At 44.7% G+C, this 14119-nt stretch overlaps 1 protein-coding gene across 1 annotated transcript; it reads right to left on the bottom strand.

Annotated features, from left to right (window-relative positions):
• Positions 1 to 882: 882 nt before the first annotated feature.
• Positions 883 to 10096, bottom strand: amotl2a (angiomotin like 2a). The gene is made up of 11 exons (XM_060919802.1): positions 9895 to 10096; positions 8350 to 9128; positions 8063 to 8255; positions 6691 to 6835; positions 6465 to 6551; positions 4483 to 4778; positions 4180 to 4379; positions 3990 to 4091; positions 3711 to 3877; positions 3200 to 3361; positions 883 to 2920 (listed from the first exon to the last, which is right to left on the bottom strand). Exons 2-11 carry the CDS (start codon positions 9063 to 9065, stop codon positions 2835 to 2837), a joined length of 2154 nt encoding a protein of 717 aa, XP_060775785.1. The 5' UTR covers positions 9066 to 9128; positions 9895 to 10096; the 3' UTR covers positions 883 to 2834.
• Between the last annotated feature and the right edge of the window lie 4023 nt (positions 10097 to 14119).

Raw genomic sequence — 14119 nt, 5'->3', positions numbered from 1 at the left:
CTTTCTGTGCAGAGTTTGCATGTTCTCCCCATGTCTGCGTGGGTTTCCTCTGGGTGCTCTGGTTTCCCCCACAGTCCAAAGACATGCAGGTTAGGTTAACTGGTGACTCTAAATTGACCGTAGGTGTGAATGTGAGTGTGAATGGTTGTCTGTGTCTATGTGTCAGCCCTGTGATGACCTGGCGACTTGTCCAGGGTGTACCCCGCCTTTCGCCCGTAGTCAGCTGGGATAGGATCCAGCTTGCCTGCAACCCTGTAGAACAGGATAAAGTGGCTAGAGATAAGGAGATGAGATTAAAATGAAGCATATATTATGAATTTCTGTAATTAATTTGTATATCAGGAGCATATGTAACATTAACAGCTTTAATCTTAAGTTCTGTTAATGCATTTTATACTTGATGCAAAGTCCAATCTGTTTCAGATTACAAAAGTTGAACAGTTCAAATACTTTCAATTTGTGAAAATCTTCCCAATAAGTCAAGCATTTTCTTTGTCTCATGCAAACTCTACAAAAATGTCCAGTGTCCTATCAGCAGCATGTGAACATTCTTGCTAAAGAAGAGCAGCATGGCAACTATAGGTGCATGAGTGCAAAGCTGGAGCGATGGGCATATTCGCTCACTAGCACTCAAGCAGGCAGCAGAATTGTTTTCCCATAGTGAGGCTGCTCTTTTTCTGTGCACAATGAAAGATACCATTCATGACGATGAAGAGATGCCGATTAGAGAAGTTTGTACAGACTTGCACTAGTTTTAAAAAAAAAGAAAAAAAAGTCAGTGGGTCAGAGCACAACAACCCTCCTCCTTCTCCAGAGTACATTCCAAGTTATATAATAAATTAAAAAAAAAAAAAAGGACGAGAGTGAACCAGGCAACAACAGTTTTGAAAATATATATATTAAAGTTTTATTCAATTAATGAAATGTTAATGGCATACAAAAATCCCATTCCAGAAGTTCACAGCAACATCTAAGTATGGGTCAACCAGTTTGAGCAAGGTGTCTACACTTAACCTTACTAGTTCTAATATTCTTATTATATAACTTATTTGTAATGCAAATCTTTGGCATTATGTTCATGTCACTAGATACTATAAAGGCATAATAATATACAAAATATATTAACATCTTTGCTTTTCCAAACACCCCTTTCTGTAAACAGTCCAAGTAGAGAGTAAAACATTAGGACTCCCACTACAAATCATTGGCCAGCAAATAATTTGTGTTGGAGACAGGGTAAGGGAGAAAAATAGCATTCAGGTGACCGTAAAGGACATGGTACAATACTGATTACTCACATTTCCAGTCTAGCGTGAGAATGGCTTTCCACATAGGGCAAAATGTATCTACTCTTATTTTACCATCAAATCCCACACAAGCTTACTAGTCTTACTAGAAAAGTCACATCACACGCTCACACACGCAGTCATAGAAATGCAAGTTAAGACAGTAACAATTTTATAATACCATATCATAAACAACCATTTTAGCTGCATTCCATATATAAAAAGGTGTGGTTTGCTGTTATTATTAGTACTAGAACAACCAAGATGATGAAAAATGTTCAAATATGAAGATGCTGACGTATGCAACCATGTTATGATTTAAGTGTTCATGGTAGAACCAGCTACCGTAGTGCCGAGGAAATAAATAGACCCAGAAAGAGAATAGTAGCGTGAACGCCAGTCATTTCACACAAGCCAGAGGTCAGGCAGCAGAGAGCCTTTTTCACCAAGCAGGAGCATTCCGGCATGCGAAACTGTAGCTCCAGCTCGTCAGCGAAGGACAGGGGCATGCTGCTTAGATGCTGTTAGAGGCCCAAAATGATAATCTGGCATTTTCTCACCTCTGCGCCTCAGATGAGTGACATCTCTTAAATGTCACTAAAAGACATAAGTACGTGCCCAGCAACTTAAGTCCACAAAAGAAGGCTTCTCATTCCACTGCTTAAAACAGGGTGAGAGAAGCCCACTGGCAGCCAATTATAATAAGAACACCAACTGTAATGTTAATTTAGTCAAAGGGAGTGTCAGAGTTCAGTCAATCAGTATTTACCCAACTATTCTGGTAAATGGTGTAACCCTAGGCCTGCCAGTTTACGCTATATTTGGCTTCCCGCAAACCTTATCATTCTTTTTTTGGGACATTTAATGGTCAGAATGACCAAAGTGTCCATGTGTTTTATCCAGGAACGCAGGATATAGTCTTACACAGAAAGCTATACTAAGATGTTTCAGAAACACTGCCCTTGGATAATGCTTCAAGGGAAACCGGGCATGACAAAACAGTTGGGTGTCAAAAACAGACAGACATTCCAAAAAAAAAAAAAGCTCTTACTAAAGTTGTTCCTAGTCACATACAACACTCTAAAGAAACCTCACACACATAGTTCAGCAGCAAATATCATAAATAAAAATACATGGCCAAAAAAAAAAAAAAAAGCTCACAGATATACCGTTTTATATGTTCTTATGCCATTTCACAGCAGCCTCTTGGCGTTCTGCAGAGTCCTGTACAAGTACCTCGGATTCAGAGGTGAGCCAGGAGAGATTTCCCAGCACTGTCTGTTTTATTTTAAGAAAAGGGAGCTCAGCTCTCCTCTCTTCACTGGGCAGAACTCTGGGGTTCCTCTCGCTTTCTCTCCCTCTCTCTTCTAGCGCCTTTAGTCTGTCACAAAGCAGAAAGGCTTCTCAAGCACCATTAAAGATGAGAAGATCTTGCTTGGCAATTCTCACTTGTTTTGCACAGATTCAGACACTGTCGAGCTGAACGTCTTTCACACGGACATGAAGCAGAATCAGACTGGATTGAGTTAAAGTTCCTTTCCAAGGTCTTCAGATGAGAATCTCCACCACATCACTCTCGACATTCTTGGCAGCGCTGACAGGAGTCTGGATCTGAGGCTTTTCTGTCGTAGCATCTGCAAAGAGACACAGGTGGAAAACGGACATTAGTCAGCAGACGTACTATATATTTCTCAAACGGCTTGACTGTGCATGTGCAGCCAGAGTCCACTCTAACCAACCCCCTGTACAGTGCTCTTACAGGTTACTTTTTAACCTCACCGTGTTGGAAAGGGGACGCATCTTAGTAGGCAGTAGGAGCCACATACCAAATAACCAGAAAAAAAGGGCTTATATTTTTATTCAAAAGCTATTCTGACTGATTTTCAGGGAGTAGAGCATTGCCAGGTACACACCAGAGCTGGGTGCAGGTGTGTGTTCAGAGGCATTTGTTGAAATGGCAGGCTCTGTCTGCTCGTCGCACTGGGTGCTACAGTCTCGGCTCTGGGTCTTAGCAAGCGAATGAGGCGCAGAAGGAATCATCACGGCTGCTGTCTGGTCATCCGAGAGGCTCTTCCCTGTCAACACAGACAGAAAAAGGAAGCATTTTAATTGCTGGCTCCCACACAAAAAAAGTGCTCCTCCACCCTTCCCTTATACACATCTGCTCCCCTGTAGACATCCCTATCTATTCTGGCAAGTCTATTCCAGAATGGGGAGTTGAAAATGCATTCCGATTCACAAGACCAAGCCCATTTGAGGCGCACTGACAGCAGCCTCTGCAGCATTATTTTGGATAAGCACATTCTTTCCAGGGCAGCTTTACATAGCTGTCTGCTGAAGAAGGTACCAGTTGTCAGGATAAAAGTACACACTGTATTGCTTAGGCATTTCTAAGCCTGGCTTGCTAACCTCTAACCCTCTCACCTTTGGGCCGTGCAGTGGTTGTGATGGTGACAGTATTGATGGAAGGGACGGATCGGGCTGGCCGGAGGCCTGCAAGTTCAGGACGAGCCTGCTCCCGCCGTGAGCGCTCCTGCAGAACCTTAATCATGGCATCCTTCTCCAGAAGCTTGGCATACAGGGCTCGGATTCTAGTCAAGAGAACACAATGAATTTAACAGTCATGGTCATGGACACAAAGTTTTACTTGGAGCATAGCCCTAAAGATGTTTGTCACTCAACTGTGAATTAATAGAAAAGTACCTGTTCTCCATCTCCTGATGTCTGTGGTCAGATGATGGCAAGACTCCATTGAAGCTGTTATTAGGTGAGTGCCGGGGAGAATGATTAATGATCGTTGTATCCCTGAAACAAAGAAACAAAATATATTACAAATCATGTACATAAGGTCAAAATGGTTTCCTGTCAAGGCACTTTTTTTACCGTGACTCACCTCTGGGCAGCAGCTGTGGCTGCAGCATCCATGGCAAACTGGCGCATCGTACTCTCCTCTAGATACTTCTGTTCCCAGCGGGTGATGTCAGCCTCCAAAGCCAGGATACGCTCCTCTCTCTCCCTTAGCCTCTGCTGCAAAGAGGCAACATTCAGACTGGACGTGGAAGTGCCGAATGCCTGCTGGCCTTGAGACTGCCACTAAAAATCGGAAAGACATATCGTTAGGGGGAGAAAAAAAAAATAAAAATACCCACCCACCCACACCCACTTCATCAAATCCAAAAGATGAACGAGGATTTACCTGCTGTGCCCGGAGGCTCTTCAGCTCCTGCTCCAGTCGGGTGCGAAGCTTCATCTCCAAAGCCTCCCTTTTCTCACATGCGGCCTGAAGCTGGGCTAAAGCACTTTGCAGCCTCTCCACTTTCTCCACATATGCCCTCTTCTTACGCAGCTCGTCCTCCAGCTGTCTGTTTCGGGTCTGAGCAGACACCAAAGCCTGCTCTAGCACCTCGCGACGCCGACACCACTCCTCTCCAGAAGCTCTCAGACACTGCAACTCGCGCTCGAGCTGCTCCCGTTCTCGCTGATGCTCCTCATCTAAACACACACAGAAAAAGAGGCAGAGAATATAAAAGCTGTTTCATTTCCATAACTGGTCCCGCTGGTTTTTTAACAATACTACTAGAGGTGTATTCGAGAAGCATTTTTGGCATGTGTTCTCTTGTTCTCAACTGGAAACGAACTGTGGCAGAGACATTGAGCATAGTTGTTAAGAGGGCCACAAAATGAATAGTAACACTTAAGTTCTAGGGCGTGCCTGCAGCATTCCCCAGGCCTCGGCTTCAGCTTCATTCTAACGGATCCTTATGAGACAACCTTCCCACAGGAGTCTGGAACAAAAGACAACTGCTTGATTTACACACGCCTGTCTGGACTGTCCTCTGACCCAGCATTCCAGAGATCCGGCAAAATTCCCAGGCTCCCAGCTAAACTACAATATAGCGCACCAAATTCAGCCACCCCAATTAGCACTTAACACGTCTTAGCACTGAGAGAACACAACTTCTCCTCCACTGGCTTGTTTTTTTGGGCCTGAATATGTTGCAATTAAGAAAAAACAAAAGCGCACATTAGTTATTCAGCTCTCCTCAGTACTCAAGCCCTGATTATACGACCCGAATTGCTGGACAGGAATGGAATGCAGACTTCCTCTTATCCACTTACTCACACAGGCACGTCTTTATATCCAGTGGGACTCTGGAATGCCTTTGGTCATGTGGTAAACAAGTAAAAGAAAAAGCTCCTCAAGGTCACAGGAGTATTATTGTATGCATTGCTTCAAGATACGAGACGCTGAATCACCTCCTCTCGAGCTAACAGTAGATTCTGAAAGTAGATATCAGAATCTGCCATGTTGAAAAATGTCAACACTTGCACATTAACATTTATATAAGTAGCTACTGTGCCTTTAAGACAAACATCCTTAGTACACGAAGGAAAGCATTTCCATTATATAACAAACTAAGGATCACTTTGAGCAAATTACTTTCCAGCTCAAGGTCCAAATTAACATTCTTGTGAAAGGGCTGTAATTCACAAAGGGTCAACTCAAACAGCTTGGCCTGAGCAGTGGGGGTGAGCAACATACCAGAACATACCAGAACCCCTTCAGAGATGCCAGTGCCATCAGCAACTGAATACCTCATGCAGTGTTGCACAATACCTGTTTACTCCATGCCCGCTTCTGAATTCTTTAACACCACTATGCCCAAACAAGGAAAGAAAGTGAGCCAGGTCTTGCATAAATCTGGATGGGTATCTTAGGTTTCCACAGAAGGGTGATCTGGGCCTCTTTTACTGAGGTGAAGGGGTGGGGGGCATTCCAAGAGCATGGAATAGCCCAAAATACCTGAAAATATTTCTGGAATCCAGGCCACATTTACTGATGCTGTTAATAATGGCTGGCTCTCAAGTTCTGAGAGCATGTTCCCCCTTCTGCTGGGCCTCAACTTCCACGAATGAGCTCAACAACTCAACGTGCCACTATAATTTGTCACAGGAGAGCTGGCCTTTGCAATGCTAATGGGCGCGTAATCTTGGAATGTGATTTGTCAAAACAAAAGCTTTCTCAGGAATTACAGCAATCATAAACATGTGGAGGAGTGTTGCTGGAGGAATGCTAAGGTATGTACCAGTCATGACAAAAAGCTTAAACTGCTACAGCAGCCCAGGGTTGAACAACAAATTGACAGAACAATCATTTGAACTGAATTTTTTACGTACTTTGTTCAGCCAGTTTGGCAAAGACACGCTGGCTGTGGTCTTGATCTTCCACGGCTGCTCTCTGTTTATTAGCCGTTTCCAGGCGGTCTAAAAGAAGACAGATATAGTATAGATTCATATTTGGCAGGAATCATGTGTGCCGCCAATGGCGCAATGTAAAACAATATGTTGGAACCCTAAACAGGATTTACTGATACATGAGAAACATCGTCCAAACAGAACGTACCCCTAAGGTCTCTGTTGAAGTCATGAAGTCTCTTGATTTCACATTCGAGCTTGTTCCTCATGGTTTTCTCAAGTGTCTCTCTCTTTGCCGATCCCCTCATAAGTGTCTCATATGCTTCGGATATCCTCTGAATCTCCTGCTCCAGCTGGGAAGAGGGAAAGAAAAGAAGCCTTTAGTCAAATATTTCCTTTTTACATTTGATCACAGGAATTCCTCAGGGGCCACCTGAATAAGATTAAATGAAGCTCTTTATGTGTTACACCTAAAGGTAATTGAGCCGAGATCAGTGAGAATGAGAGACAGGGAAGTAAGTGCTCAGCTCTGATGCTCATTGTGCTTTCCTACAAGTGAATCATTCTCAGGCTCTTTCGGGACTGGGAATTGAATCAACATTCCAGAAAGAGTACTTATGGGTCCCAGGTGTTTGCACATTCATCTCTTCTGCATGACATGGCAAGTCAAAGGAACAGGATACATTTAAAAAAAAAAAAAAGGCATGCCATTCACTGTACATGTACTATATGTATCAAAGAGACCAAATCACATGTACAGAGCAGAAATGCTGCTTTGCTTTGGCTGCTTTACAAACACAGCAAAAAGGACAGAGGCTTCCATGTGGGGTCATGCTTTGGGGGTGAAAGTGAAAGAGGCCTTTCAGTCTGGGAATCCACAGCTGTGAGGTTCAGCCTGTCAGCTGCAGGCTGCCCAGAATCCCCTTTGCACTCATAAGGACACTGGGATGAGCTCAGACATCTGCTCCAACAGGCAGACAAAAGAAACCTTAGGATAGCTCAGCAACGCCCCTCCTTTTTGTTCAGTTTATAGCCTATTGATCCAGAGGAGGAAGGTCTGATCAATAGAATCTGCATGATTACGGACAACAGCAAAATGGTAGCCAACGTAATTTACCTTTTCTCCCTTGATTTACCACAACATTCTCACATTTGGTACTGGCATTATCGCATTACAGGAAAATGCTGGGAATATCAGTCATGAGTAAATTCATGATACCTTTAGATACTAAATACAATTCTAAAATACGTTACTCTGATACTAAAAATGAAAGCATCTTAAACTAAATTAAACGCATCTCCTGCACTGGACACATTCTTGAAGATCTAATCTCTGTGGAACGCAGAATGTTGGCTGCCATTAGCACACCAACTTCTTTCATCTAACCCTTTGTTAGCACAAAAGTCAAAGTTGATATTATTAATTCCATTTATTCAGTGATTTCTGGAGTGCTCAAGGTCACTGTACACACATGCATAAACACCTAGGAAAAAGATTAGTAGGAAGAAGAAAGGAAAAATGTTATAGGAGAAAAAGGTATGTTTAAAGACGCCAGGTCAGGACATAACTAAGCAATTACCTTTTGCAGTCTTGCTGCTTTCTCACTGTAACTCTCCACTTCCCTCTTCAACCTCTCATTTTCCTTAATCAGCTGCTCCATTTGAGGATTGGGAGCAGGGATACTATAGCCTCCGACTATGACCTCCTGGCCAGCAGGGGTAAATGTAGGCAGGGCATTTTGTCGAGCCACCTGTATTTGAGCCTGAACGTACCTGGTAGAAACACAGTGACAAATTGGATTAATTGTTGATGAATACATTACGAAATGTGCAGTACTGTAGGGTGACTGAATGCTGGCACATTTACCTGTGATGCTGAGAGTGGAAAGCAGGAGGCTCCCTGTAATAGACTCCATTCTCCTGAGAATGGCTCAGCATATATCCAGGGGCTTTAACCATAAGTGGGTACTCTGGGGGTGGCCCACGGTGATCAGGTCCATCATGCACACCAGCAGCAGCACTACTGGACAGCTGGGGGTAGCTGTGTGACGAGCTCATAGGCACCTGGTCATGGGTCCCATTCCTCTCCAGCGACAGCTGCATGAGGCGCTCGCTTAGTGATCGAGCATGTTCCCGTTTCAGATCCCACATGTTCTGGTCCTGTTCAAGTCCTGAATCTGGGCTGAGCATCTCCGGACCAGTCTGCTGAAGGCCAGCCTGACCCCTCTGGGCAGCCAAATACTGCGAGTGAGCCTTGGCCTCCTCGTAGGTGGGCAACTCCTCTGTGTGGAGCTGGTAGAGGTGGCACGCTGAGCTCTCGGAGTGCTGGTAGTCACTCTGATGCTCTTGTCCTTGTGGCTCCTGACGCATGGACGTCTGGAGGAAGTGCGACTCCTCCTGTGTGAGGCTCTCCAGAGATGACCGTGGGCTCCCAGTACCTCCACCACTACTGCTGCTACCCCCACGAAGAGCTTGCTGCTGGATGGCTAGGAGAGCGCGCGTGTCTGTAGGGTTCCCGTAGCGCAGCTGCTCCTGGATGAGCCGGTGCAGCACCGTGCCTGACGACTCCTCTGCAGTTCTCATCTCAGTCAATTTGTTGCACAATTGCAAAAATTACACTTTGTGTATAAATAACTCCCGGTTACTCTGGAATTGTAAAGGGGGGGGGGGGAAGTATCTTGTTAGTCTTGTACAATAAATAAAATAACGTGCATTGTGTACAGCTGGAAGTTTTGAAAGTGTCCAAAATTAAACAAATATATTGTCCCCATTTTGCGAAAAATCAGGTTCAGAATATCCGGCAGACTGTTGGACCTCAGGCCATTACTGGAGTGTGAGTAACATTTCTACACCAGTCATTGCGTCAGTTGTTTCCTGATGCAAACGTTTGCGAATTCTTTTCCATTGCCTCAACGTTCTACTACACCTCCCACATTTGTATGGAAAAAAAAAGTCAAAAATTAGAGAAAAAAAAATAACAGTAATAAAAACACTTTATAATGAATCCAGAGACTATAGAGTACTCTATAGGAAAGCTGCTCCTTGACTCGTGTTTGAAAAGACTACAGCTTATATACTTAGAGAACATTGCAAACATTTAACAAAATCCATAGTCCTGATATTAAAGTGCCACAAGTGAACATCAGGGGGCAATAAAACCATTATGAGCCACTTGAAATCTTTACTGGTTTCCATTCAGCAAGGCTTATGATCAGTAATCAGAAATCAAACAAAAAACAAGATGTTGATCCAGATGTTGCACTACAGCTTCTATAATTAGTTTTAGTATAAACATGGACTATAATGCTGAATAAAATTAATTGGGAAGGTTTTTGATTTTGTGAAGCAGATAGATAGATAGATAGATAGATAGATAGATAGATAGATAGATAGATAGATAGATTAAACTCACCGAAATCAAAGTCGCATCACGGATCAAAGCAGAGCTGAGGACGGCGTTATAACTGATAGTTATTGTGAAGAGAATAATCCTAAATAGAGAGTAAACAGACAGTGTGTATTTCCATTGGTGTTTCCGTGTTGAGCTCCTCCACCAGACTGAGGCACGGCGAGCTGCGCCACTAATAAAGCGCGAGGCGCGATTGTTCGCCGTGTCTGGAATGTTTGGAATGCGGAGCTGCGCGCGCCCCCACCGGGCCAACACGCGGCCGCGGGAGCGCGGAGAGGAGGGGGGAGGGGCAGAGAGGAGGAGGGAGGGGCGGAGAGGAGGAGGGAGGGGCGGAGAGGAGGAGGGAGGGGCGGAGAGGAGCGCGCGCACAAAGGGCCCTACTGCAAATCTGCACTTGCAACCTTCCCTGGTAGGCTGTTTATTATTATTATTATTATTATTAATACGTTGTTTATTTATTAATTATAACTTAGTTATTATTAATAGTATGTCCTGTCTAGGGTGGCACGGTGGTGTAGTGGTTAGCGCTGTTGCCTCACAGCAAGAAGGTCCGGGTTCGAGCCCCGTGGCCGGCGAGGGCCTTTCTGTACGGAGTTTGCATGTTCTCCCCGTGTCCGCGTGGGTTTCCTCCGGGTGCTCTGGTTTCCCCCACAGTCCAAAGACATGCAGGTTAGGTTAACTGGTGACTCTAAATTGACCGTAGGTGTGAATGGTTGTCTGTGTCTACTGGCCCTTTTTCAGCCCGACACGGCTCGCGTTTCGACTACCTTAGAGCAGCACGACTCAGCTCACTTCAGCACCCAAAGCTCGCACGGTTTTGGAGTGGGGCTGAAGCGAGCCAAACCGAGCCGAGTGGGGCTAGGGGTGTGAGGAGACACTCCCCTGTGCACTGATTGGTGAGGAGGAGTGACCTCACATGCCCACACGCCCCGCGAGCACGCTGGGATCTGTAAACACCGTAAACCCGGAAGAAGAAGAATTACGAGAATTTCTGAAGCCTTATGCGCCTCGCCTCATCTATACGCTCTTGCCAGTATCTGTTGGCGTTGTTGGTGCACAGCACCAAGACCAGCAAGACTAACGACTCCATGTCCTCCATGTTTATTGTTTACTATCCGGGTCGTGAGACTACCGCTTAAAAGGTCACTGATGTCACTGTTTGCGCCGCCTAACGACATCACGTGACGTCCACCCACTTTCGCTAACTCCACCCAATGTGTCCACCCACTTCCAGCCAGCACGGTTCAGCGCGGTTGTAGTCGAAATGCAACTCCAACAGCCCCACTCAGCTCAACTCAGCCCAACTCAGCCGCGTTGGTAGTGGAAAAGCGGCATATGTGTCAGCCCTGTGATGACCTGGCGACTTGTCCAGGGTGTACCCCGCCTTTCGTCCGTAGTCAGCTGGGATAGGCTCCAGCTTGCCTGCGACCCTGTAGAACAGGATAAAGCGGCTACAGATAATGAGATGAGATGAGATGTCCTGTCTTCCCTATGTCAATTGTATGTTGTATATGTACGGACAGGTTGACCGCTAATTTCGCTGGTACATGTGACTAGTGACAGTAAAGATCATCATCATCATTATTATTTTCCTCTTCACAAGCTGATCTTTGCCGGTTTTAGCCAAAAATCAAGAAGATTTTATTTATCACACGAACACTCAAGCACAGACTTAAAGCAGATACGCAGACCCTTTATTTTTAAATAAATTTCTGAGTGGATAGTATCGCCATCCTTGACTCTTGTATGCTGCATAAATGGGAATAAAAATATGCATATTTTCTTTCGCGGTGCGGTTTTCATCAAATCCTGCGCTCTGATTGGCTGGCGAGTGGCTCCATATTCTGCGGTATGGACCCCGGTTACGGACCTCTGGCGACTCGCTTGTTCACAACAACAACAAACATAGTAGCAATTTTTGTAAACATTTATCTTTTTTATAAGATTTATTGATAAGATTTTTATCCAAAATCTTACATTTTTGCCAGCATTTCTCAGGAGAATAGCATTAATTTTACAGCATGGATAGCGATAACGACAGTGTTCACAGCGAAAGCGAGTTTTACTACCCTGAGGAAGAAGAAAATAAAAGAAAACATTTCAGGAGAAAGCTAAAAACCTCTAACTTGCTAACACCGAGCAAAAACATGGCTGAATCCTGAATGACTCCTATTTGTATAAATAGGGGACTACATAGGCGGCAAAATGTAGTTTTTTTCTCCTGCCATGGAAGTGCACTTGTATACCGAGGAGGAAGCCATTTGCATTACAGCCGTGAATGAGGATTCAAAATGGCGGCTCGGCTCGGTTTTCCCTTTCGGGCGCTCTTGTTTTCTGTTAGAATTTGGTAAAGAAAAAAATAAATATATTATTTACCAGCTTAAGGTCGGTCCGTATGGTGAAATACAGTGACCTCGGCCTTGAATACTGACCTCGGCCCAGAGGGCCTTGCTCAGTACTTTCAAGACCTCGGGCACGGTATTTCACGAGACAGACCTCCCAGCTGGTAAATAAAATATATATTTTTGAGAGTTAAAATCGACCGCGGCGGCACGGTGGTGTAGTGGTTAGCACTGTCGCCTCACAGCAAGAAGGTCCTGGGTTCGAGCCCCGGGGCCGGCAAGGGCCTTTCTGTGTGGAGTTTGCATGTTCTCCCCGTGTCCGCGTGGGTTTCCTCCGGGTGCTCCGGTTTCCCCCACAGTCCAAAGACATGCAGGTTAGGTTAACTGGTGACTCTAAATTGAGCGTAGGTGTGAATGTGAGTGTGAATGGTTGTCTGTGTCTATGTGTCAGCCCTGTGATGACCTGGCGACTTGTCCAGGGTGTACCCCGCCTTTCGCCCGTAGTCAGCTGGGATAGGCTCCAGCTTGCCTGCGACCCTGTAGAAGGATAAAGCGGCTAGAGATAATGAGATGAGATGAGATGAGATGAGATGAAAATCGACCGCAAAGTTGGTATTTGAGCTGCCCCGCTGAGCCAGCCAGCCCTGAGTGCGTGACGTCACTGCGGTAACCGGTTTTAAGGCCGAGGCCTTTTACAGCTATAGACCAAAGTCATAAATAAAAATTTATGGTGAAAGAAAGAAATACCGTTACTGACTTGTTCAGCTAAGACTGATTTGACTTCACTGATTGTGGGTTGACTCTCATTAAAACAGGATAGGTGTTATAACTTATGCAACGTACATGTACATGCATGCATTTTCACTGATAAAACGTAAAAGGCTAATTAAATAATCAGATGAACTGAGACAATCACGTTCTGAAGCAAATTAAATCATCTTATACCGGTAACTTAAAGACACAATACAAGTTACATGTATTAATCTAAATGCAGGTAAACAACGGTGTTGTTTTGTATCCAAAAGAGAGTCGCGTCTTAAGCCAGTATCTCACTGGGCTGCGACAGCTTGAGACAAATTGCGAACGTCATTCGCGAGAGAGTTTCAAAAGTGTCTTGAAACATTTGTGGGGCTTCTCAATTTCCTCGCATGAGTCGCAAAGTGTCGCTCCTTCGTCGCTGAAATTTTGAACATGTTCAAAACATCCGTGCGATAAAATTTCTCTCAAAATAGCCGCAAATGCGTCACTGGTGTCGCAAAGCCATCATGAACCCTTCTCAAGTCAGTTTCCGTGAGACAGGAAGTGCGAGTGTATCTCACTGGGCTGTGACAGCCTGCAACTAGTTGGAGACACAACAATTGCGATAAAATATGCAAATGTCAATTCAGTGTGATTCCAAGTGAAAATTGTCGCTAATTCGCATATTTTATTGCAATTGTTGTGTCTCCAACTAGTCACAGGCTGTCACAGCCCAGTGAGATACTACCCTTACCCGTCTGTGTTCTCACTTCTTGAAGGCCGATCTTGTGGTCAATTGTTTTTGAAACAATCTGACTTTCAGTTGTTTGTTCAGTTCTCTGTTCATTCACTTCTTCCACGTAAGGGCGAGATGGCAGCAATATCCAGTTTAGAAATAAGATGGCTGGTCCACTCATTCTCTATTTTGTCCATACTGAGTACTCCACCATTACTGCCTGGCTCAGGCAATTACTAAAACCCGGGACGGAATGGGACATCACCAGTTTTAGCAACAACTGCGGGGAGGTCACTGCCCGAGCGATATGTCACGTCCTGTTCCATCCCGGATTTTACCAACAACCTTCAGCTCACTCCGGGAGGACTGGTGCAACTGAACTTTTCTTGTTTAAAAAATAAATAAATAAATA

Source organism: Neoarius graeffei, chromosome 4 (genome assembly GCF_027579695.1).
Source record: "Neoarius graeffei isolate fNeoGra1 chromosome 4, fNeoGra1.pri, whole genome shotgun sequence".
Lineage (NCBI taxonomy): Eukaryota > Metazoa > Chordata > Actinopteri > Siluriformes > Ariidae > Neoarius > Neoarius graeffei.
The sequence above is the reverse complement of the archived record's forward strand: the minus strand, read 5'-3'. Positions and strand labels throughout refer to the sequence as shown.

What these genes read in the sequence shown, in the direction of transcription:
- amotl2a (XM_060919802.1), bottom strand. Translation starts at nt 9,065, where the DNA reads ATGAGAACTGCAGAGGAGTCGTCAGGCACGGTGCTGCACCGGCTCATC. An exon ending in TTCCACTCTCAGCATCACAG is followed by an intron (nt 8,256 to 8,349) that starts GTAAATGTGCCA and finishes TGTTTCTACCAG; the next exon opens with GTACGTTCAGGCTCAAATAC. An exon ending in AACCACTGCACGGCCCAAAG is followed by an intron (nt 3,362 to 3,710) that starts GTGAGAGGGTTA and finishes CTGTGTTGACAG; the next exon opens with GGAAGAGCCTCTCGGATGAC.